We start from the raw sequence: 25121 nt of genomic DNA, 5'->3' as shown, positions 1-25121 counted from the left end.
TCCATTGGTCACGTTAGCGTTTGAAATGGGGACACTCCAGCATCATGTGAGAGCGCGTATCGATTTTCTTCATGTTGCATGAGCAAAATCTTTCTGAGTAGAGTAAATTGCCATACTTTCCATTTAGCACAGCTGAAGGCACGGCGTTCAGACGAACAAGCATAAAGGCTCTTCGAAAACCCTGTACTGTTAAATTACTGAAATACAGTGGAGTTCACAGAGGAAGAAGGATACCTAAGAACAGAGTAGAGCATACTCTTCGAGCACGCATTGTGGAGCTGGAATAATCCATTTTGTGTGAGTAGCTCTTAATAGTTAATGTAGAATTCCTTTCCCCCATGCTTAGTAAAGTATCCTTAGATAGGCCTAGGAGTGATTATTTGTTATCAATTTCTTGCATCCAACAGGAGTTGAACTAATCTTGAATTCATAAATAAGTCCATCTTTCTCAGTTGAATATATAACTTTAACACGCTGTTTAAAGGCTTGTAGCCATGTATTGACTTTGATGGAGCCTTGGCCTAGTTCTAGCCTTATACTTACTCCAGCTACTGTTGATACTGTTGGATCTCTCAGTGGTCTGTGATACAGGAGACCTCTCCATTCTTATCCACTGGTTTGAATATAGAATCATAGAGTTGGGGCGTAGCCCCCCGTTGGTTTCATTCTTTTCTGTCTGACTGGACACAAACAGTCTCCACTGGAGGTGTAGAATCAACCTAGCTTGTATTTCATTATCTCAGCTCCAGATGAATCTGTCTTGGTTCTGAGCCAGTGCTTTGAGGCTGTGGTCAGGTGGCTAAGGCAGAACAAACTGAAGCTGAATCCAGACAAGACCAAGGCAACGCTGGCTGGGAAGACGGATGTTCTAGAGTAACTGAATCCACTTGGCCTAGATGGAGTGATGCTGGCTTTTTCAGAGGATGTTAAGAGCTTGGGAGTGGCCTTACTGTTGAAAGGCAGGTTGGCAAGGTGCCCAAGAGCGCCTTCTATCAGTTGCACCTGATTCACCAATTTTCTTGTTACCTAGGCTCATCTGATGTGGCCACGCTGATCCATGCTTCTGTACCTCATGGCTGGATTACTGCCACACTTTACACAGGGCTGCCCTTTAAGACAACATGGAAACTACAACTGGTCCAGAATGCAGCAGTCTGACTGCTGTCAGAGGCTAGCCACAGGGAACATCTGTTGCCCATTTTGAATTGGCTTCATTGGTTGCCAGTCTGTTTCCAAGTTCCATTCAGGGTGCTGGTTAGAACCTTTAAAGCCCTTCACAGCCTGCTGTGACCTCCATATTTTAAGCACAGACTCCTTCCGTATGTCCTGTGTGTCCGCTAAGGTCATCAGGCAGCCCTCGGCTCTCCCACCATTTAGTGTGGCCCGTCTGGTACTGACCAGGCCCGATCCTCTTCCATTGTGGCTCTGGCCGTGTGGAAGGGGCTCCCTGAAGAAGGGACCCCCTTGTCTGGAGATCTTTAGGAGGTTCTGCGAGGCCTGCCTGTTTTTAGCCAGGGCTTTTGAGGGGGGAGAGAATGGCAGGCGTCTTTTAAGAGGGGAGTTGGTACTTGTTACTTTATCTTTGGTTTTAGCTAGAGTTGTTCTAATTCTTGTTGTAAGCTGACTTGAAGCAAGAGGAAAGGTGGGACATGTTTTAATAAAATAAATAAATACCCAAAGAAAAAGCAAAACAAAATCCAGTTTGCTGAGCCCACCTGCAGATTGAAAGGAGTCCCTCCATCGTTGGGGCTGAGGTAGCTCAGGACTGTTGGGGCAAAAGGCGACGGTGAGTTCCTGCCTCACCCTGGCATCTCCCAGGGCCCTGCAGGCAGGCTGCTCAGCTACATCTTCCAGAGCAGCCAGTGAGTTATTTTGGAGCAGACCTTGCAACACAAAGGTTGGGGGGGAGGCAGTTGTGGATTTCCTGCCTTGTGCAGGGGATTGGGCTAGATGACCCTGACGGTCCCTTCCAACTCTATGATTCTATGAACCTTGAGGGAATAACAGAATAGTACTTCCCTGGATATTAGAAAGACATCAAGATGAACAAATCTTGGCTCTCATGTATCAAAGCTCCATTCTCAGTGTTGTTGTTTTTAGGACATTTCCACTGTGAGGAAGTGTCTTACCTCCAGAACTCTTCCCATGATGTATTTCTCACAGTTGTCGCATCTTATTCCAAATTTAACATGATAATCCATTTCGCAGTATGGAACACCATCTCTAGAAGAAAAACACACACCCAGTACTGAATTTCAGCTATAATGACAACTCTCTGAACACATTACACAGTTTCCCAATTTCAAAATAAACATTTAAGCTTTGGCTTCTTCTTTCCCAGTTCGGTAGCAGCGCGAGACGCCCACTGCGAGCGCCTCACGGTAGCCTCCCTGGGACGAGTGGAATGGAGCCATTCTGCTGGGCCCAAATGCCACGTGGGGGCCACAAAGTCATGATTTAAGAGAAAAAGCTATGCAAAGAGATCATGGTACTACAGAGTCATTTAGCTGGCCCCTTGGACTTGTCCACAAACCATCAAGAATTTAGAAGAGCTAGTGTGGTGTAGAGGTTAATGTTGGACAACAACCAGGAAGGACTCCGCTTCTCTGGACAGTTGTTGGGAGAATAGAGGAGAAAACTGTGTGTGTCACTCTGTACTCACATGAACACATGAACACATGAAGCTGCCTTCTACTGAATCAGACCCCTGGTCCATCAAAGTCAGTACTGTCTACTCAGACCGGCAGCGGCTCTCCAGGGTCTCAGGCAGGGGTCTTTCCCATCACCTACTTGCCTAGTCCCGTTAACTGGAGATGCCGAGGACTGGACCTGGGACCATCTGCCTGTCAAGCAGAGGCTTTGCCACTGAGCCACAGCCCCTCTCCAGTGTGATGAACGCCTAGAAGCCAGGTGTGGAGATGGCAACCCTACCCGCCCCCCTGTCCCCCCCCCAATGACCAGAGCTTCCTTAATAGAATACCAAGTCACCACATCCGTGTTGCCCAGAATAAGAGGCTCTTTGCTCCTGCTGAGGCTGTTGTAGGTCTGGATGCCTGTGTCTCGGCCAGGGGGCTTGATCCATGCCGTCCCGCCCCCGGAAACTGCGGAGCGCCAGCTTCTCTGGGGCCTTCTGCAGCGCTCCAGCCCGCGCAAGAGGAACATGCCAACATGCCCTTTGCAGCCCGCGCCTCCCTCCTTGCGCTTGCAGAAATGGCTCCTCTTGCACCAGCTGCTCACCAGTGCACCAGGCACCTGGCTGGCTGGCTGGCTGGCAGGCAGAAAGGGCCAAGCCAGGCAGGCTCCTCCTCCCCATCCCAGGGAAAGGATGGGAAGGGGCTGTGGCTCAGTGGTAGAGCATCTGCTTGGCATGCAGAAAATCCCAGGTTCAATCCCCAGTGGCATCTCCAGTTAAAGGGACTAGGCAGATATGTGATGTTAAAGACCTCAGCCTGAGACCCTGGAGAGCCGCTGCCAGTCTGAGTAGACAATACTGACTTTGATGGACCGAGGGTCTGATTCAGTATAAGGCAGCTTCATGTGTTCATGTCATGGGATAGAAATCTGGTAGATAGACCACCTTTTCAAGAAACATAACAGCAAAATTCAAAGATCTGTGGCCATGTGGGTTACAACTGCTATTCATATACTTTTGATAGATGATCCTGAACATAAATTGGTTGTGTTCACCAACCCAACCTCATGGGAGAGGAATGGGAGAGGTGAACGTGGACAGGGGGTGGGGCAGCCAGATTCCTGTCCCAAACTTACCGTTCAGCTCCTGGGAGAGGGGCCTGTTAGTGTTCTGCAGTGAGACACGTTAACCTCAAGGGGCAAACTTTGCTCTCCCCCTTGGGCGTCCCCTTGACATAGGGTTGGGGGGAGCAGTGCTTGACTGCTGGGAGGGGGGTTGGTCCTGTGCTCTGCCAGGCCTTGGGGGCAGGGCCATGCCAGTGGGAGGGCAGCTGGATTTTCACTATGCATGGGCCCCTGTGGACTCTATGCCGTCTTTTGTGACAGTCTCTTTCCACCGCTGTTGGGGGGTGTTCCTGGGCTGCAGTGGCTTAGGGAGCCAACTAGAGCCCACCTTGCCACCAGCCCGTCTACTTCCACGCTTGCACAGGGGTCTCTGCTGCTGGGCTACCACCAGGCAACCCCCACAGGACTACTCTGCCGGGGGGAACCAGCACCGCAGAGCCAGATTGCTGCACCAGCTCAACTCCCACTTACACTGGCATATCTCAGAGATATGCCAAGGTAGCAGTTCGTTAGCTCCCTGAATGCTTTTACCTCCCTCCCCCTCCCCTGCTTAGGATCATGCTGTTGGGTAGGAGACCCCAAGAGCAAACCGAATGTATTTCTACAGAACCAACTAAGAGCCTTTTGATCTCCACTCACTGCCTGCAATGTGGACACAGCGGACAGGGAAAGAAGCAAGTGGTACATTAAATACAGTATCCTATTAACCCTTAATTACTTTATGTGCTATGTAGAACTAAGATGCAGAAACTTCTCGGGAAGATGCAGAACCTAAGAGTGTAGAACATGTTGAACATTTCTTATTCTAAGCAGAGCTTAGCACAGGGAGGGAATTTAACTCCTCTTGCCTGACTGCAGGAATTAACACAGAGGTACCGTATATACCCGTGTATAAGCCGACCCGCGTATAAGCCGAGGTGCCTAATTTCTCCCCAAAAATGGGGAAAAATTAGGCACCCGCGTATAAGCCGAGGGTCGGCTTATAACCCCTCCCCCCCCAAGACTTACCTTCTGGGCTCCTGGCGGCGGGAAGCGGCGGATCCGGCGGGGGCGGCGGAGCGCCCTCCCCGCGGCCGCAGCAGGCCTCTGTAGGCGGCTCCCGGCCGGGAGAAGGCGGCGGGGGCGGCGGAGCGCCCTCCCCGCGGCCGCAGCAGGCCTCTGAAGGCTGCTCCCGGCCGGGAGAAGGCGGAGGGGCGGCGGAGCGCCCTCCCCGCAGCCGCAGAGGGCCTCTAGAGGCCTCTGCCGGCCGGGAGAAGGCGGCGGGGGCGGCGGAGCGCCCTCCCCGCGGCCGCAGCAGGCCTCTGTAGGCCGCTCCCGGCCGGGAGAAGGCGGCGGGGGCGGCGGAGCGCCCTCCCCGCGGCCGCAGCAGGCCTCTGAAGGCTGCTCCCGGCCGGGAGAAGGCGGAGGGGCGGCGGAGCGCCCTCCCCGCAGCCGCAGAGGGCCTCTAGAGGCCTCTGCCGGCCGGGAAAAGGCGGCGGGGGCAGCGGAGCGCCCTCCCCGCGGCCGCAGCAGGCCTCTGAAGGCCGCTCCCGGCCGGGAAAAGGCGGCGGGGGCGGCGGAGCGCCCTCCCTGCGGCCGCAGGGGGGATCTGGAGGCCGCTCCCGGCCTGGAAAAGATGGCGGTGGTAAGTTCCCCCCTCCCTCCTCCCTCCTCCTTCCCTCTCTACCGTATTGACCCGCGTATAAGCCGAGGCCGGCTTTTTCAGCCCTTTTCTTGGGCTGAAAAACTCGGCTTATACACGAGTATATACGGTACATAAGAAAAGCCCTGCTGGATCAGATCCAGCCCCATCAAGTCCAGCAAGTCTGTTCACACAGTGGCCAACCAGGTGCCTCTAGGAAGCCCCCAAACAAGATGACTGCAGCAGCACCATCCTGCCCGTGTTCCACCGCACCCAAAATAATAGGCATGCTCCTCTGATACTAGAGAGAACAGGTATGAAGCATGACCAGCATCCATTCCAATAGCCATGAATAGCCCTCTCCTACATGAACATGTCCACTCCCCTCTTAAAGCCCTCTAAGCTGGCAGCCATCACCACATCCTGAGGCAGGGAGTTCCACAATTTAACTATGCGTTGTGTGAAAAAATACTTCCTTTTATCTGTTTTGAATCTCTCACCCTCCAGCTTTAGCAGATGACCCCGTTTTCTAGTATTATGGGAGAGGGAGAAAAATGTCTCCCTGTCCACTCTCTCCAAACCATGCATAATTTTATAGGGGATAGATGGGTGTGGGAGATTGGAAAGAGAAACTGCTGAATTACAGTTGATATTCAAACTAAAGTCAATGCATTTACCTGGGCTGAATAAAGACCTTGCATTCATGGCCCATTACCAATGCTGATTTCTCCACACCCATCTCTCCCCTGGACGTCACAGACTCTTCTGCATATCACACCTAATCCCATCAAGCCTGCTATTCACATTTACATACTGTTCCTCTACTTAAAGACCGATGGATTCACATTCTAGCTGTATCTGAAGAAGTGAGCTGTGGCTCACGAAAGCTCATACCCTACCAGAAAATATTTTTGTTAGTTTTTAAGGTGCTACTGGACTCTTGCCCTTTTTGACTAATAGGTTAGTAGTGAGACAGGACCTACCCTTACAGAAGCCATGTTGGGTTTTGCCCAGCAGACCTTGCCCTTCTATACGCTTGACAATTCTATCTTTAATAATGCTTTCCACCAATTTACCCGGAACAGACGTTAAGCTAACTGGCCTGTAACTTCCTGGGTCCCCCCTGGAACCTTTTTTATAAATGGGTGTTACATTGGCCATTCTCCAGTCCTCTGGTACAGAGGCTGATTGAAGGGACATATTACATATCTTTGTTACAAGTTCAGCAATTTGCCATTTGAGTTCTTGAAGAACTCTAGGATGAATACCGTCTGGTCCCTGTGACTTGTTAGTTTGCAGTTTGTCTAGAAGTTCTAGGACTTCCTGCCTTGTTATCACTATTTGCCTCAATTCCTCATTTTTCCCTCTCCAAAATCTCTGTTCAGGAGAAGGAATCTGCCCTGTATCTTCAACAGTGAAGACAGATGAGAAGAATTCATTTAGTTTTTCAGCAATGGCTGAAAGGTTCACTTTCAAATTTTTAAAGCCTGCAAACAAACAGCAGGTACGATAAATGGATCACTTTCCGAAGAGGGAGACAAGCAGCAGGATCCGCACCCAGCGCACTGCTGTCATTCCTTCTGATTACAAGTCTTGAGACTCCCCCATACTTCATAGCAATGCAGAAAAATGGAACTATGCAAAGGGAGGAGTTTCTGCATACTGTGAAGTTTCTCAAGGTTTGCTGAACGCTGTTAGTTTATCAACGTAAATAGCACAAACACTTTGACGTCTCCCAAGCCACTGACCGAAGGCTGACACAAACATTCTGAGGTGTTATTATGCCCCACTCTTACAATACTTTGTCTGCAGCTTGGGAAATGTGAGAATTAGGATGAAATACTGGGATCCAGGGCTACTAGGAGTGGAATGGTCTTCGGCAGAACGCATTTGCGTCTCGCAAGCAGAACAACCACATTAACAGCGTCCAATTCCCCCCAGTTAAAAGTATAACATAAGGTCTGGCCCCGACCAGCAGTTCAGCCATCAGATAAGAGCAGCTTGTTGGGAGGGGCCCCCCGTTAGGGTCACTGGTTCAAGAGCCCCCATGTCCTATTTTTAAAGGTCCGCGTTCAGCTAGGCTCGTGCTCTTCCTTTGTAGATGCCAATCTCCAGGAGTCCTCAGTACTATAAGGAATCAGTCATCAAACTGTGGATTTTGGAGCCTATAATGTCTCTTTTTATACTTATTTTCTGCGCAAAGCAGAAGATTTTGGGATTTGTTTCTAATGATGTGACAGCAGGTACTTGTCTGATGTAGTCATCCTCACTGAAGAGTAAAGATGGCTTAAAGCTGAGGAAGACTCAGTCGTGCCTCACCGGATTCCCCACTCCCTCAGACTAGAAACCGAACTTTCAGCAGCACCTGGACTCATCCCTTTTCTCTCTCTTTCCTGCCGTGTCTGGTTTGTGTCACTCCCACGCCTTGGTTTTTCCTCAGACCCGGGACTGCCATTTTGCCGCTGTGGTTAACAGCCACCATCAGCCCCATCGATTGTGAATGTGGCTCGTCCCTTCTGCAAAGCTGTCCCCCACAGCATCTGTGACTCCACCTTGAGGCAGCATAAATTATGTGTTGGGTGGAGACGCTGGTTGAAAACGCATGGCCATTTTCTCCTGCGAGTATTCTCCGAATGTAGTGATTCTCCATTTTGCAAACACATGGCCGCCTGCGGGATCAACCCACCTCCCTCCGAGGCTTACCCAGGTTTTCCAATCCCTGGCTTAAAAGAAAAAAATCACTTCAACTTTGTGAGTTATTTGGTGCATTTAAGTGTGTGGGCCCACTCCCCTTGCTTCCTTGGCACTTCCTCCCAACACCCCTCCCACCGCCGGAGCAGGAGGCAAGGTGGAGGGCCGAGAGAGGTGGCGACGGGCCGGCCGCCACCGCAGCTGCCACCGCCAGAGGAGGAGGAGGCAAAGCGGAAGGGCTGAGAGAGGCGGCGGCGGACACCTGGCTGGCAGCAGCCTTCTCCAGCAGCCAGGCCCTCTGCCGCCTGTCCGACAACTGAAGTCCTTCTCATGCGTTCAGTTTTTTGCTCTCGGATTAGAAAGGTGTGAGACATGAGAGGACAAACAAACTACTATCTAGCCATGTGTTAACGGCCTTTATCTGCCTCCTCATGGTTTTAGATCCTTACCCTTACTCCCAGATGGATGTGATCACTCAGTGGTGAGGGAAACCTTTGGACGCAGAATTCAAGACTACATGCACCTTAAATATATACTTTGTCTATGATCTAAAAAGCACCTGTTATTTAAATTTACAAAAAAACAAACATCTGTACTTCACATTTGTGTCCCTCAGATCTCCCTTGTGAACCTCCAAACATTCTCAGTTTCCACATGTAGTCAGCGCTATCCTACGCACACTCACCAGGAAGTTCCCATAAACGTGACTGGACCTACTTCCAAGTAAGCGTGCATACGTTTGTAGGCTATAATACGTCAGCCAATTTGAGGCTGGGTCCTGAAAGGGGAGAGGGGAGGGGCAAGCCACGAGACCAGTAAATATGGAAACTGGCGTTTTTTTAAAGCCCCACTGACTTCTGGTTTCATAGTACACCTGGTCTGTAAATCCACTGCACACCTTGCTTATACCTTTTCATACAATAATGTGTTTGATAACATACATGTCTTAAGAATTGGCTGGATTCTCATTCTTTAACTTACTTGCTGATGTATTCTGCGTTCAGAACTTTGCCACAGACCTGGCACTTGAAGCAGGTCAGGTGCCAGGGCTGGCCCAAAGCCACCAAGGACTGCCCATTCTTGATTTCTGAGCCGCAGCCCCCACAATCTGAAAAAGGGAAAGAGAGGAAACATTAACAGTGTGCATTACGTGTGAGCGAGAGGAAGAAAATGTCCTTCTGAACATCCCATTTGGGTTCATACACTTAGGACAGAGAGTCATGAGCTGTCTGAGAATCCTAACATTAGAGGCTCTTGGAAGGCACCCAGACCAGCAACACTTCAAATTTCAAAGTACCAAATTAAAGACATCATGGCTTTTGAGGACAGGATTTTAAAAACATGACCAATCTAAAGGAAAGTGAGTCACACCACATGCTGCTTTATTTGAATTTAGTGACAATTTGAAACTCACCTTTTCCACAGAACCTGTGGCTCAGTCCCCATTCCCTACGGAAACTCAGTGGAAGGGCCCGCAAGGGGAATGCGGACCCCTCCCCTGCTGGCTCCCTGGGCCCTCTGGGGCCCATCAAGCCCTCTGCAGAGCGAGAGCCTACTCATTCATTCCTTCAAGAAGGCAGAGCATGTGAAGGGAGAGCACGGAATCGGGGAAGAAGCTGGTTGCTGGCAGCTGGAGAAGGGGCTGGAGAAGGACCAGAAGAAAGCAAAACTATATCAATGTTCGCCTCATGGAGAAAAAGACGAGGCAGAGCAGAAAGACTGGGACTTACTTAAAAGGGATGTTCAGACCATCCCACAGAGTACTTTGATTTGGGGCTCATCTGGGCTTCTGTAGCTACTAGAATAATAGATTTCGAAGGTACCACCAGGGTCATCTAGTCCAACCCCCTGCCACAATGCAGGAAATTCACAACTACCTCTCCCCCACACTCCAGTGACCCCCTACTCCATGCCAAGATGGAAACAAAAAGCCTACAGGAGCCCTGGCAAATCTGGGCTGGAGGAAAATTGCTTCCTGACCCCAAAGTGGCGATCAGCATTACCCTCGGCATGTAAGAAGGGGCGACAAGAGCCAAACACTGACACAACCCTTCCTGCCCTCCCTCTCTCGTGATCTGCCTAAGTTCACAGAATCAGCATTGCTGACAGATGGCCATGTAGCCTCTGCTTCAAAGCCTCCAGGTAAGGAGAGCCCACCACCTCCCAAGGAAGGCTGTTCCACTGAGGAACCACTCTAACTGTTAGAAAATTCTTCCTAATGTCTAGACGGAAACTCTTTTGATTTAATTTCAAACTGTTGGTTCTGGTCCGATCTTCTGGGGCAACAGAAAACAACTCGGCACCCTCCTCTGCATGACAGCCCTTCAAGTACCTGAAGATGGTTATCATATCCCCTCTCAGTCTTCTCCTCTTCAGGCTAAACATACCCAGCTCCTTCAACCTTTCCTCACAGGACTCCATCTCCATTGTTTACATACTATGTTTTACATACTATGTTTCATATTCTGTTTACGTTCATTGTAAGGTGTAACATGGTTAGTATCTACAACGTTAAACAGTTTTACATGTGTGTTTTGAAATTTCCATACACACATACACACAATTAAAGTCTAGTTAGTGTTAGGTTCTCCAGCCAACCTAGGCAATTCCCAAAAAGCCACTCGCTCAGACAGCCACGTCAGAAGCAGGTAAACTTTATTGTAGAAGCAACAGGTACAGCTAAGGCAACTTGCAGGTTCAAAGCTGCTAATGACGAGCCAGACTACAAGGCATAACTTAAAGCATGATTACATCACAGGTGCAGTTTCAAAGGGCCTGGGAAAGGGATAGATAACGGTGCCTGGCAGGAAGGGAGGAAGAAGCAACCTAAACAGAGTACTGCTCGTTAGCCGGCCAAGGCAGAGGGCGGGGGGAACAGGGAGTGGGAACAGCAAATATGCAAACACTGGCCTAACTTATGGCAAGAGCCTGACCGCTTGTACGGGCCAGCCCATGCATGGCTACTATAGAAATCAAAGGACATGTAGTGAAGAATCAAAGACAACCTCTGACAGTTAGTTTGTGAAGCCAGGATTGGATCAAAGTCTGTGTTCATGATGGTGGTGAAAAGGGGTGTCAAGTCGCAGTCGGCTTAAGGCAACCCCATTCAGAGGTGGTTTGCCCCTCCCTGCCTCTGCATAGCAACCCGGGACTTCCTTAGTGGCCTCCCACCCAAACACTAACCAGGACTGACCCTGCTTAGCTTCTGAGCTCTAACTGTGATTTCACATCCTGCTTAGACTGGTAATCACAATGACCGTTAGCTTAACTGAACCACGGTGTTGTATCATGTGTGAACCAAACCCAAGTGTGATCTAAAGGCTAGCCTTCGTAGAGATGTGAAGCTCTTGCAAAACAAACAGGGGCAAAGCCTTTTCTCCCAAAGCCTTTTTCCAATTTTCCTGATGGAAAAATTGGGAAATTTAGGGGAGCACTAAAAAAAAGAGACTCCTATGTAATATTTTCTCTTTTGGAATAAGTGAAATGCTTTTTAAGACAAGGTTTACCTGCTCAAAATGTACCCGCCTGGAAAATGTTATATAAGACAAATGTTATATAATTCTCCCCACCACTGATAGGGTCCAGCAGTCATCGTATGCTGGCCCAGTCCAAGGGTTATACTGGATCCAGCACTATTACTGGAGACGCATCCTACCAGCTTCATTTAGTCCAGAAAGTGGCCCCTTACCTTGACCTGGATGATCTGGCCATGTGGACCTATGCTATGGTTACTTTGAGGTTAGAGTACTAGTGTACATGCCCTTAAAGACAACACAGAAGCTCCAGTTAGTGCAAAACACTGCAGACTGGTCACTATCAGGCACGAGGTGGGAGACACACGTCACACCCCTTCTGCAGACACTCCATTTGTTGCCAATCGATTACCGTGTTCACTTCAAATTCCTGTTCTCCCCTACAAAGTCCTGAATGGCCTTAGACACCCCTGCAAAACGGCCACAACAGCTTCCGACCAAAGCCTTCTAAAGGTGCCATCCAACAATGAATACTATTACAAAGGAGCCAAATATCAAATATTGAAATAAATCTACTGGATATTTTGCGAATAGCCAGTGAATACACAGAGAATACCCACTGCCTTATTCAACATCAACACCGGTCGAGAAGGACTGGAAGACGGAGAATATCTGAGCTTCTTTAAGCAGCTCAACCAAAGAAGATGAAAAGGAACTCGAGACTTACTTTGGGGCGCTTGGACCGAAAAACTGCTGCTGCTCCCAGTAGACGGCAGAGAACACTTCTGGCAGACGCAGTCTCTCCCATTGAAAGTAACACGATCTCCAGGAGGGAAACGCTGCCTGCAGTAAGACAAGTTAACATATTAATAAACGGAAATCCTTGCAGTCTTTGAGCCGCAGCCTTTTCATTTTAGTACAGAAGACCAATTTATTTTTTATTATTTGTTCTCCGTTGGAAGAACCGGCGCAAGAGAGAAAAAATCTTTGGCAAGGAATTAAGGCACACTCATCTGTCTTTCGTATCTTTCAAAGTCTTCTTGTCAAGAAATCTAATGTGCTTTTGGAGAAGGCACAGTAGCCTCAAGAACTCTGTTCCTCTTCAGAGGAAACAGAACCAAGGACAACAGAGGCACGTTAGAATCTACAGCTACAATTCTTAAGCATGCCTGCAAGGAAGCAGCAAACTGAACTCTGCAGGACTCGCTTCCAAGCATACAACTTTAGGATCAAGCTGTGAGAGCGACGCCCAAGATGAGTGGCAGGGGCCATGGATCAGTGGCAAAGCATCTGCTTAGAATGCAGAAGGTCCCAGGTTCAATCCCCAATGTCTTCAATTAAAAGGACTAGACAGTAGGTGATGTGAAAGACTTCTGCCTCAGACCCTGGAAAGCTGCTGCCAGACTGAGTGGACCACACCGATGGACCAAGGGTCCGATTCAGTATAAGGCAGCTTCATATGTGTAAGGTCAAGCACCACACCACACTGCCATGAAGTCTGAACCCCCGCAATGGCACCTCTGCCTCAAGCTGTTTCCCCACAATCCTTCAGTGCCCGTTTCTCCCCACCTCCTCAATGACAGATCTCCACTTGCTCCTTCTCTCCCCCATTGAATTTATTGCTTCCCTCCATTGTTTGGATCAGGCCGTCACTCGAGCATCTCTGTACAAAGGTCCTACAGAGGCGTTCTTCATCCTCTCCAGGCTCCAGAACCACCTTTAGCCACAAGCAACAGCATGGAGCCCGCTGAGCTGCAGGCGCATGTCAGGAAGTCACATGACAGGCAGAAGACGGACCAATCTCTGAAGGTGCCTGTGCTAAGACACAGAGTGACCTCTCTTCGCTGTCCATCTGTCCCTAGCAGTTGGCTTCCAGAAAGAGGAAGGGGGGCTGGCGCCTTTTGTTTTCTATGCATGGGCATCAGCAGCATGTCCTCCCAAAAGCAGGGAAGATGGCAGCTCTCCTAGGCGCCTGCAACCCTTCTGAGGGTCTGGTTATTACAGACTCCGGTACTAGTGTATTTCCGTGGGGGTGGTTCTAAAAAACCCCTAGAAGTAACTGGCAGTTTAATGCAGTTCACAAAACCCAGCCTGCCTGCCTTGTTGTCTGAATAGTAGCATTAAACATTCTTACCACCTGTCAGGCCTGCTCTCCTCTCTCTGCATTTGGAAGTGTTATGTCTTCTCGCAGATGCTTTGCTCAAGGATTGTTTATCTAACCGTTGCATTCCTCTCCAGCCTTTGATGCCCGTGGGAGCCTGGCACCGTTAGCCTGGGGTTGCCATGTCAACCTGTACTATCTGATATAACCTGTATGACCACTATTCCTCCATATATTCTGCTGTATGTCCTTGCCCCCCCATTCCTGCCTTTTTACTTCTGCAAGCTCTGAATTCCTGTATGTTTTCCAATAAAGTCAACTCTCCTTTGGACTACCTGCCTGTGGATGTTGCTTTAGGGAGTACTACGGGGACAAGTGCTTACATTAGCCCTTTTCAGGCTGTGTATGGCCAGGACTTCAGTCCCATTGGCCATGTTGATGTTTCGGGGAAGGGGGGCGGCGAAGATGTGACGACTTGGGTGCATGCAATTCAAACCACCTGTACTATCTGATATGACCTGTATGACCACTATTCCTCCATATATTCTGCTGTATGTCCTTGCCCCCCATTCCTGCCTTTTTACTTCTGCAAGCTCTGAATACCTGTATGTTTTCTAATAAAGTCAACCCTCTTTTGGACTACCTGTCTGCGGATGCTGCTTTAAGGAGTATTACGGGGACAAGTGCTTACACCACCACATTTCCAGTTTTCATCCAGACACAGCAGAAGTATTGTTTAAAAGGAGTAAACTGAAAACAGTCATGGTTCACAGTGGAGATAAATTATTTAACAGAAGTGCAACAGAGCTGGCCGTTGTTTCGTAATGCAAATGCATAATCAAATACCTGCTCGATCCATGGGAAAGTTATGTAAAACATAGAATTTCCCCCAGTTATTATACTTATTCTGAATTTACTGTAACCCCTGCAATTTGATGATAAAGTGCTTCAGATTCTGCTCAGCACTGTGGGGAGTGGAGGCTGGGGAGGGTGAGGTCTGAGGAGAGGAGTGACCTCAGACAGGTATAATGCCATGGACTCCACCCTCCAAAGCAGCCACACACACACACACACGATTAGAGATGCTGTCAAACTCAATACAAAGCAGAGTTTGTTGGTGGCTCTCTTTTGGGACTGGAAGGCTTCCCAGTTGAGGTTGGCTGAGGCAGGAACAGAAGCCCTCTGTGTCCCGGGGAGATCTTAACAGCACCACACAACACAGCCCTTGGACAGCCCTCTGTGCCTCTGGGAAGGCTCCAGGCAGGACCTCCACCAGGAAGAGCATGTGCGCAGGCGTGGTGACAGCTCTGCGTAACACAGGCATAAGAAGCTGCTGCCAACACCCAGCGGGGCAGGTTTGCTGCCAGGGCAAAAGGGGCGTCTGAAACTACGAACAGATTCGGGGCAAAAGGCTCATTAGAATGGAAAATCTGCTGTGGATGGTACTTTCCAGCTCTGGTCAGTTTTAAAATAAAGCTTCAATTAACATTTTACTGAAACATACCTGCAAACCACACATACAAAACAATGTGGGTGGTAGGTTTTCCCCAGGGCTGAAACTACCTCTCCTTCAATGAACTGGTCGCAGCTGAAGCAGCGAGTCCCGTAGAGTCGCTGGTAATCCAAAGTGCAGATATAGTCTCCCTGCCGCACAAAAAATCCTCCTTCGGCCAAGTCACAGCCACACGCTGCAGGAAGAAGTAGGTCAGCGAGATTAAGAGAAATGCTGCCGGCTCGCAGGAAGCAGAGCATCCCTGTGCACAACTCACACCCGTTTTGCGTGACACTCTGCATATCATCCAAGTGGGCCTGCTGTGTGGGGAAGAAGCACCAAAGCAGGATGTGGTGGAAGCCAGGAGAGCAAAGCCTCTGCCCAGGGCACGGAAATGCTCCAGGAGGTCTGGAGACCCACCTCCTTGCAAACCCCAAAGCCGGCTGGGCTAAGGGCCCTTCCTGCAGGCAGCCGGGGAAGGCCAGCCGTTGACAGCACTGGGTAGGCATGAGACTGGGAGACCAGCCAGCCAGAAGCCAATGGCCTCCGCTCGCTTCCCGTCAGCCCTCACAGAAAACCGACAGCTGTCGCTGCTGCACCTCTGCCTGACAAAGGCCAGGTCCAGGTTGAAGAGGTGTCCTCTGATTTGATGTTCCTCTCTTATCGGCAAAAATGTCCTGGTATGCTAGACATTACCTACTAGACCTGGGGTGTCAAAGATACGGCCCACCGAGTGCCGGATGCAGCCTACCATGGGCTTTTGTCCGACCCGTGGAGCCAAGGCAGCCAGCCCCTGGCCCCCTTTCCCCAGCCCAATCTGGGCTTCCCGGGGCCGCAGTGCCCCACAAGCCTGGCCAGCTACCCTCCCCCATTCCTCTTTCTCTCCTCTCCTCTCTCTCCCTCTTTCTTTCTCTTTTTCTTTGAAGACATGCACACATGAGGTTTCCTTACGCTGAACCAGACCCTCCTGGGTCCATCAAAGTAAGTGTTGTCTACTCAGACCGGCAGCAGCTCTCCAGGGTCTCAGGCAGAGAGGTGTCTTTCCCGTCACCTACTTGCCTGGTCCCTTTAACTGGAGATGCTGCTGGGGATTGAACCTGGGACCTTCTGCATGCCAAGCAGATGCTTTACCACTGAGCCACGGCCCTTTCTCTCCTCTCACTTTCTCTTTCTCTCACATTATCCCTCTCTCTTTCTCTCTCCATCCCTCTTTCTCTCTCTTTTTCTGGATGGGGAGGGGGGAGTGCTGTAGGCTCATCAGCCAAGACAGCCACCCCCACCCCAGTTTAAAATTAAAAAGAAAAATTAACAACAGGGACCAGAGATACAAACTTTATAGGCAAAGCTCATTTACATTATTTTTTACCTAAAATACAAACATGCTTAAAACCACAACACTCTTACAGCATTTCCTTTTATTTAACAAGGTTATTGTTGTATTGTTGTATATGTTTGTATTTTAAGTAAATAATAATGTCAGTAATTGGCTTTGCCTGGGTCTTCTGTACATTTTGAATCTCCGGTACCTGGCCTTAAATGTTATGGTACATATGCCCTGGGCCGACCAAGTGACATTTATGTCCTATCCAGCCCTTGTAACAAATGAGTTTGACACCCCTGTGCTAGACATTGTTTTCAAAGGACTCTGCCCAACAGAAATTACCACCTCAGCAGCCACACCGGCTTTAGAGCACCAAAAGATGGCCACTTTCCCAGCAAGCAAACTAGGGTATAAAGTTGCGCCACTTCAGAGCGCACTACAACATGGACCGGAAGCATCTGTACCCCAGCTTTCTATGCATCATGCCCATATCAGCCAACAGATCAAAGCAATGACATTTTTTAAAAGGCTCAAAAACCATTAAAACCCAGTAAACTATTGCATTATCAAAAAATAAATCAACAGCATTTAGGGCTTTCAAACTAACCAGAAACCAACTGGAAACCAGGGCAAGACTCTGAGCTCAGACACAACCGAGTGACCAGCCTGGCTCCTGCATTTGGAATCAGCAGTAGTTTTGGACTCTCCCTTAGAGACTTCTGGATTCTAGGCTAGCAAAATGCTTCTGGTGATGGCGGCAACTCCTTTAAGAAACACCCTTGTTGCCTGGTGAAGCCCTGTCTTGAGTCTAGAGTCCTCGAAAACAGGCAAATGGAACAGCCACACAGGAGTGGAGTTCTGCCTATACCACGGCAAAGCCCGTGAGTCCTGCTGACCCTCTCCTGCTTCTGCTACCTATGGGAAAACTTCAAGCTCTCAAAGCACTTCACTTGAATTATTTTAGCTTTCACACATGCGGAATAATGTACTTTCAGTGCCCTGTGCAACTGAATTTCACTCTGTGCAACACTTGCTAATAATTGCTAAAGTGGATTGAAAGTATATTATTCAGCGTGTGTGAAAGTACCCCTTCCAGCTGCCGTCAGTAGGAAATTCTCTCACAATTGTCACAAGCAAGGACTATCTGCCAAGGAAAAGCAAGGGCATCCTTTTGTCTCAGGCACAGGTACCATCACTGGTAGGGTAGGGTTGCCAGGTTGCTTAGATTGGCAGGCAATTGACCACCAATCCATTGCCCGGCTCAGAAGCTGAGATGGTTTGCACGCATGTCCGCGCCAACACAATCACGTCACTTCTGCTTTACACCCAGAAGCGCTGCACTGCAACGGGCCTTTTAACACTCAAACTCCCACTCTGAGTGATAAAAGGCCTGTTGCGATGTGGTGCTTCTGAGTGTAAACCAGAAGTGATGTGGTCGCGTTGGCGTGGCCGCACGCACATGATTCCTGCCTCAGCTCCGCCCCAAAAACCTTCTGCCGGAGGGGGGACCTGGCAACCCTACTGTAGGGGTGTCTGGATACACAGTCCTTATTCTTAGATGCGATGCCCTCAAAGCCTCCAGTGACATACGAGACACCACAGACTTCCTGTGAAAAGTACTGTCCGGGGGCAATCCTTCCACCCTTATACTTACCCCAGGGGACTGCAAACCTCACCAGTGGTGCCCTGGGCCCACCAGCCACGCAACTGGGGAGTAGCCTGTCAGGTTGCAGCAGGGTGTGGCCTTGGAAGTCTACCTGGGAGTCAGCCAGCGTGAGGGGGCCCGGCCAGCTCTCAGCAGCACTAAAGGAGGTCAGGCGGGGCAGCCAGCTATTTGAAGAAGTCCAGGGGGAAATGCCAGTGAGCTCGCCACTCAAAAACAAGTATCCATTGGCCCAAGGGCTTGTCACTCCCCAGGGCTGGATTGGGGAGGGAGGACTGGCTGAGCCTAGGGTTGGTCCTCCCTTGGGGAAGCATTTAAAGGGTGTGCCCAAGGCAGGTGGGAATAGGCAAAGGGCAGAGCACTGTGGGGAAACTGGGTGAAGAGGAACCCCCTCCTCTTGCTCTATCCTGGGGCACTGGCCCAACTAAAAAAGTGTGGCTCTCAGTCCATGTACGTTGAGAGGGGGAAATCAGTTGGGGGGTCCCTTTTCTGGTCCCTTGCCCACCACTTGAAACCAGTGGAAATGACTATTCCATTGAGTGATAACGTGAAAGACATCAGCTCAAGTTGTTAGGGACCAAAGAATCCACTCTGAGGTTGACCTTTTCCTGATGGGTCACTTGTCCTGTTTTGCTCTCCCAAATTCCAAGCAATGCAAGGGATGCAGCCTCATCAACTCACTCAAAATGCACACGCATCCCGCTGCCCGGCATCCCCTTCACTTTCTCTTCTACTGGAAAAAGTGTTTTGCAGGTTTAAGAATAGATCGTCAGCTTAAGCCAATTGTGACAATCTGCATAATGCTTCAGTTTTACACCACCCTTTTTCCAAGCAGCTCTGGGTGAGATGGATTATTCTTCTGGACTCTGTTTTATCCTCACAACAACCCTGTGAGGTAGATTAGGCCAAGAGTGACTGACCCAAGGTTACACAGTGAGTTTCATGCTTGAGGACTGTTTCAGCCCATATAGGGATGGCTGAGAGAAGGAGGCACCTGGCTCAGCTCCCCAGGCCCCTGAAGACAACACAGGTCTCCTGCATCTTGTATCCCCCTCCCCCCCCTCCCCAAGCAGGCCTGAAGACTGACAATAATAAAAAAAACAAATGCATACCTTTGCAAACAAAGCACTGAATATGGAAATACTTCTTCTGTACTCTTAGCACCTCTCCTTTGCATGCTTTTCCGCAGTTGTTGCAGAGGATAGCAGAGCCAGGTGACTTTTCCAAGTGACGGTGCACAGCCTGTGGTTGAGAAGCTGCGAGAAAGGGGTAGAAACACTTTCAGTAAAATATTAGTGAATCACTGTAAAATATTTAGGGAAACTGACAAAGAACTGGTCCATTAGAACACACTTTCTCTTTCATTGTTGGGTAAGGTCTCCACAAACCCCTCCCCATTTATTTGGCAACATACTTCTTCGAGTAATACCTTCTGCATTTACAACTTGGTAAAAACTGATGAAGACATTTGTCTGGGTAGACTGCCCCCTCGGGTGACAGCGAAGACTCTGCTGTGGCCAGCTGACAGGGGCCACAGGGGGATTAGGTGTTTCTATTATAAAATTTGATGAAATCATTTTAAAAATGGAAAGGATTAGACACCTCTCTTGCAATTTTTTCCTCTCCAAATTTGGCATTTGGTTAAAACATTTCTGAGAAAACACAATGACCTTAGATCTAAAGCACCTTTTGAACTAATCACAAATGGCCAGCTATCTAAATGATTTATTGCTAAAATGTACTCATTGATAGGCTTGGATAACAGCATGTTAAGCTAAAGTAGAAAATGTGGGGGGAGGGGAGATCTAAGTATTAGTTTGGTGGAATGAGGGTAGATTTGGAAGAATATTGTTCTCAGACTGGTTTTCAACTGATCTCCAACAGAGAAATTTATATCCTTTCCCAGTGATATTTAACCACCCACCCCCTATAAATAGGCTGTTATTTATAAATCTGCACAAGATAAACGTGGTTCGCTGTGGTTCGTCATCTGCATGCACCTTGCATATATTCGGTTTGTGTTCAATGGCCTAGTTATTTTGGAAGGCTGTGGTTCAGTTTGTCGTAATAAACCCTTTGAGCCAAATTATTAGGGTATTTGAAAGGTGTTGCTGATTTTTCAAATGCAGAGCAACAAACACAGTTATAGCAGCCAAGTGGAAGAAACTGGGATTACCACAGGACTGACATATTACCACAGGACTCAAAGAAGGCTCTTCTAGAATACAGGTATCGTTTTGGGACAGGAAAATGATTTATTGTAAATATTTTTGTGTGATTGTGTTGCTGTGTCTGCTTTTATTAAGAAGCCTCCTAACAGAGTGCCGTGAGGCGGTTTCCAGGGTCCGGCTGTTCTTGTTCCTTTCGGAGGTGGGTCTATCAGATGTTGTGCTTGCCTAGCAAACCCTCTGTCAGCGAGGGCACCCAGTCGGCCCCCGATAAGCAAGCTTCTCGTCCTTCCCCCCCTCCCAGTCATGTGGGAAGGTTTCTTCTGTTTGGGAGGAAGGGACAACGGCCAGAGGCACTAATGCTTCCACTTCAAAGTCTTCCTATTGTAAATCAACTATCTGTTCTCAAGGTGTCAATTCTGCCAGAAACCTGGCACCTCTAGAAGCTTCAAAGAACCCTGATGTTTTGCATTTCAAAGATTACGTGTGATTTGTTCTAGTATGTGTTCCCTATAAAGATAGCCTGTATTCTCCCCAACGGTATTCTGACCTTAAGTTTGTATAGAGCCTGACCTGTTTGCTTTCTTAATAAAACTTTTAAAACTCTCTGCAACTTCTGGAGTGAAGTTTACTATTACTGAGATGCAACGAGGTACTGAAGTCTGACAGTAGGTCAGAATCCCTAGCCTTCTTTTTTATTTTTGTGTTAGTTAATAATTAGTATTAGGATGCCTGCGCAATCCGCACACTTGCTCCAAATGGGAGAAGTCCTCCGCCAGAGTGACGAATGGGGGGCAACCTCCCTTATTGATTTTCACCTGGAAGCAGCGACCCCGGAGCAGCGCCCGCCTGGGCTTACTGATTTTTCCGAGATGCCCACGCAAGCCGAGCAGCGACGGAGAATCAGGACCAACGAACGGGCGGCGTCAGAACCATGTGGCGGATTTTACCGGGGACCGCTAGCCGCTTGGTACGGAGAAGGGGAAGAACGAAGCCGGGAGGTCATTCCTAGAGAATGATTGGAAGGACCCTTGATCACCCGAGCCCCGGTCACCCCAGCCGTCATCACCACGGAGGAAGTCGCCCTACTACGCGGACAGAACCAGATGTTGGCTCAACAGAACCGGGACCTACAGGCACAGCTGGACACTCTGCAGAGGGACTTGGCTGCAGTTATGGAGGCAGTGAGTGAGCTCAGACAGCCCTCACAGCAACCCCAAGCGGGCTCACTGTCCCCCGCGGAACCACCCATCTGTAGGGAGGCATCCTCATCCAGGCGCCCTACAGCCAGGGATCTGAAGGTGTCCTTCGACAGATCCAGCACTCAGCTACCCCACTTCCTGCTCCAAGTGTCCGGGTTCATGAAGGATCAAGGGGAAACCTTTCCTTCGGAAGAAGCCCGGGTCAGATACATGATCAGCCTACTGGAGAAGGAGGCGGTAGAATGGGCTGTAACGGCGACAGAGACTATGCCCAGGGTCTTGAAATCCCTGCAGGAATTTATGTCTGCGCTGCGATGCCGTTTTGAGGACCCCCACAGGGGGGAGAAGGCAAAGATTGCCATGCGTCGTTTGAAGCAGGGGCCCCGCTCAGTCAGTGAGTACACCCAGGACTTTCTATCCCTATCCTGCAAGATAAGGGAATGGAGTGAGGCTACCAAGGTCTAGCACTTCCGTGAAGGACTGCGTTGGGAAGTGCTGGATGGCTGTTTAACCCTGGGAGACCCAGAGTCGGTAGAGGACTGGATTAAATTGGCGGAACTGTGGCGAGATGGAAGGAACCGAGGGGGCCTTCAACCTAGACAGGGCGCGCCGTTTCAGGGAAGGAGCATGTCTCCAGTGCGGGAGGATGGGTCATTTCGCGGCGAAATGCACCAGCGCATTGGCGGAGGGGTCGAACAACCGAGCGGCCCGAGAACGGGAGTCTACACCACCTCGGACCCTGGATCGAAAGAAAGCAGAGGGGACTGTCAGCCAGTGCGGGACAGCGGCCCTGCAAGCGGAACTGGCATTTGGTCCAAACAACCTTAGCCCTCAGGATCACTCCAGAGATCCCTTGCCGGCTAAAAACGAGGACGGCCTTCTGTGAGAGAGCCGGCATGGAGGGCACTCTCAGAAGAAACCAAACCGGCTCCGAGTAGGGGGAGTGACCAGGGTGAAACGCTGCTGCTACCTGTTGTGTTACGGAACCCCCAGGGAGGGGAACCTGTGGCTGTCGTGGCTATCCTCGACTCCGGGTGTTCCCGGACTTTGATTGATCAGGCTGTAGTAGAACGCCTGAAGGTCGGGACTCGAGAACTGGACCAGCCCTTGCATTTCCATCAAATGGATGGGAGTGATATGCGGGGGGCGGGGGCAGTCCATTTGCGCTCTCGTAAAGTGTTGTTGGGGGCGGGTGACCACTGGGAACAGATCCACTTCACAAGATACAACCCGAGCATCAACTGGGAGCAGAGGCGAGTTGTGTTTGGAGCTCCCCAGTGCGAGAGACACGGCCAGGATTACAAGTCCGGAGGCGAAGGAGGAGATGCTGCTACAATTGAGGCGCACGTGCTGCCCCCGGAGTATAGTGACTTTGCGGATGTGTTTGAGGGGATGGACTGTGACTTGTTACCCCCCGCACTACGGACTGTGTCATAGAACTGCTTAAGGATATTAAGCCGTCCAAAGCCGGAGTTTATCCCATGAGCCCCCAAGAGAAAGTGGTGCTGCAGGAATTCCTAGACAAGAACTTGGTGCGGGGGTTCATACGGCCGTCCAAAGCAGCGTTCTCTTCTCCCTGTTTCTTTGTGAAGAAAAAGGGAACCTCTGATCTCAGACTGTGTGTAGACTATAGGGGGCTTAACGCGATTACTGAGACTAACGCCTACCCCATTCCCTTAATCCCGGACCCCCTGAGTGCTCTCCAGGAGGGCTGCGTGTTCTCGAAACTTGACCTGGCTGAAGCCTACTACCGGGTCCGGATTAAGGAGGGGGATGAAGCAAAAACAGCATTTTCTTGTTGCTATGGATTATTTGAATTTTTGGTCATGCCGTTCGGTCTATCTGGAGCTCCGTCGTGCTTCATACAATTAATTAATGAGATCCTGCATTTATCTGGACGATATTCTGATCTACGCTAGGGACCCCGAGGAACACCGAGAGTTGGTGCGGGAGGTTTTGCGTCGCTTAAGGGACAACCATTTGTATGCTAAGCTGTCAAAATGTGTGTTCAACCAGTACCAGTTGTCTTTTCTAGGATATGTTATATCCCCCCCAAGGTTTGATTATGGACCCCGAGAAGGTTCAGGCGGTCTGGGAGTGGGAACCCCCCAGAACTCGCAAGCAGGTTCAGCAGTTTTTGGGGTTTGCGAATTTTTATAGAGGTTTTATCCAAGACTTTGCCGAAATAGCCTTACCGATCACTGACCTGCTTAAAACTAAGGGAAAGGGGCAGGAGGCTACTTTCGCGCAATACCAAGTGCCTTGGACTGACCGGTGTCAGGCGGCTTTTGAAACTCTGAGCCCGTTCTGGCTCACCCAGATTGTTCAAAGCCGTTCACACTTCAAGTGGACGCCTCGGAGAAGGCGATGGGAGGTGAGCTCCTTCAGAGGGATGACCAAGGGGTGCTTAGACCCTGTGCCTATTTTTTGAGGAAATTCTCCGGCCCGGAGCTAAACTGGCTGATTGGGGAAAAGGAAGCCATGGCTATTAAGCATGCCCTTACGGTCTGGCGGCAGTTCCTGGAGGGGCCAGCCAAACCTTTTGAGGTCTGGACTGACCACCGGAATCTTGAGGCTATATTGGGTCAGCAGAAGCTATCGGCTAAACAGCTGCGCTGGGCAGACTTTTTTTCCAAGTTCCGTTTCCACATTAAACACATGCCCGGGAAGGAAAACTGCCTGGCCGACGGGCTGTCCCGGATGCCGCAATACGAATGTAGAGTCGAACGGCCGGTGGGATCCCTTACCCTAGAACACCTGGGCTTATCTCCGGAGGGGAGTAGCGCAGGAGTCTTAACCAGAGCCCAAACCCGCGCATTGGCGGGAGAGTCGGTCCCAGACTCCTCTCAGGTGAGGGTTGCCCCTGCCCCCCTTTCCCCGGCGGTTCTGGGGGATCCTCCGGGCGCAGTCACAGGGGAGGAGAGGGAGTCCTCTCAACGAGAGCGGGGAGACAGGGCGGAGGAGCCGGTCCAAATCTCCCCTCGGGAGTCGGTTGCCTCTAACCCCCGATCCTTGACGGTCCCGGAGGACCTCCCAGAGGCCGTCCAACAAAGGTGGGGGGGAGGCTCTTCAGCAGGAGCGAGGGGATAAGTCTCTCCCACCCCAGGTAATGGACGGGACTGGTACTCACAAGGATAAACACTACATCCCCCTGGAGCTGCGGCGGGAGGTGTTGGAATGGAGCCACAGTTCCAAAACGGGGGGGCATTTCGGGTTTGTGAAGACCTTGCACCTAGCAAGAAGGCAGTTCTGGTGGCCGGGAATGCACCAGGACATCGATGTGTTCATTAAATCTTGTCCCGTGTGTGCAACGAGCAAGTGCTTAATGGGGAAATCTCCTGGACTGTTAAAGCCCCTAGAGACCCCAGAGGCACCCTGGCGGGTAATCGGGATGGATTTCATAACTGACCTCCCATCTAGCCAGGGGAAGACGGTTCTGTGGGTGATCACGGATCTTTTCTCGAAACAAGTTCATCTCGTCCCGTGCGAGGGTATGCCCTCTGGGCACAAACTGGCTCGCTTATTTGTGCACCAGGTCTTCAGATTACATGGCTTTCTAAGGAAGGTCGTGAGTGACAGGGGGTCCGTTTTTGTGTCAAAGTTTTGGAAAGCGTTTTTGGGACTAGTGGGCGT

General features: G+C 50.1%; 1 protein-coding gene across 1 annotated transcript in view; it reads right to left on the bottom strand.

Annotated features, from left to right (window-relative positions):
- ABLIM2 (actin binding LIM protein family member 2) overlaps positions 1–21352 on the bottom strand; it is a 102248-nt gene extending 80896 nt beyond the window's left edge. The window contains exons 1-6 of the mRNA XM_056855131.1: positions 21316–21352; positions 19231–19374; positions 15147–15330; positions 12269–12384; positions 9050–9176; positions 2130–2223 (exon numbers count right to left, since the gene is read on the bottom strand). Coding sequence (XP_056711109.1) covers positions 2130–2223; positions 9050–9176; positions 12269–12384; positions 15147–15330; positions 19231–19374; positions 21316–21352 — 702 coding nt within the window. The remainder of the gene's footprint in view (positions 1–2129; positions 2224–9049; positions 9177–12268; positions 12385–15146; positions 15331–19230; positions 19375–21315) is intronic.
- Between the last annotated feature and the right edge of the window lie 3769 nt (positions 21353–25121).

Source organism: Euleptes europaea, chromosome 9 (assembly GCF_029931775.1).
Source record: "Euleptes europaea isolate rEulEur1 chromosome 9, rEulEur1.hap1, whole genome shotgun sequence".
NCBI classification, from domain to species: domain Eukaryota; kingdom Metazoa; phylum Chordata; class Lepidosauria; order Squamata; family Sphaerodactylidae; genus Euleptes; species Euleptes europaea.
The sequence above is the reverse complement of the archived record's forward strand: the minus strand, read 5'-3'. Positions and strand labels throughout refer to the sequence as shown.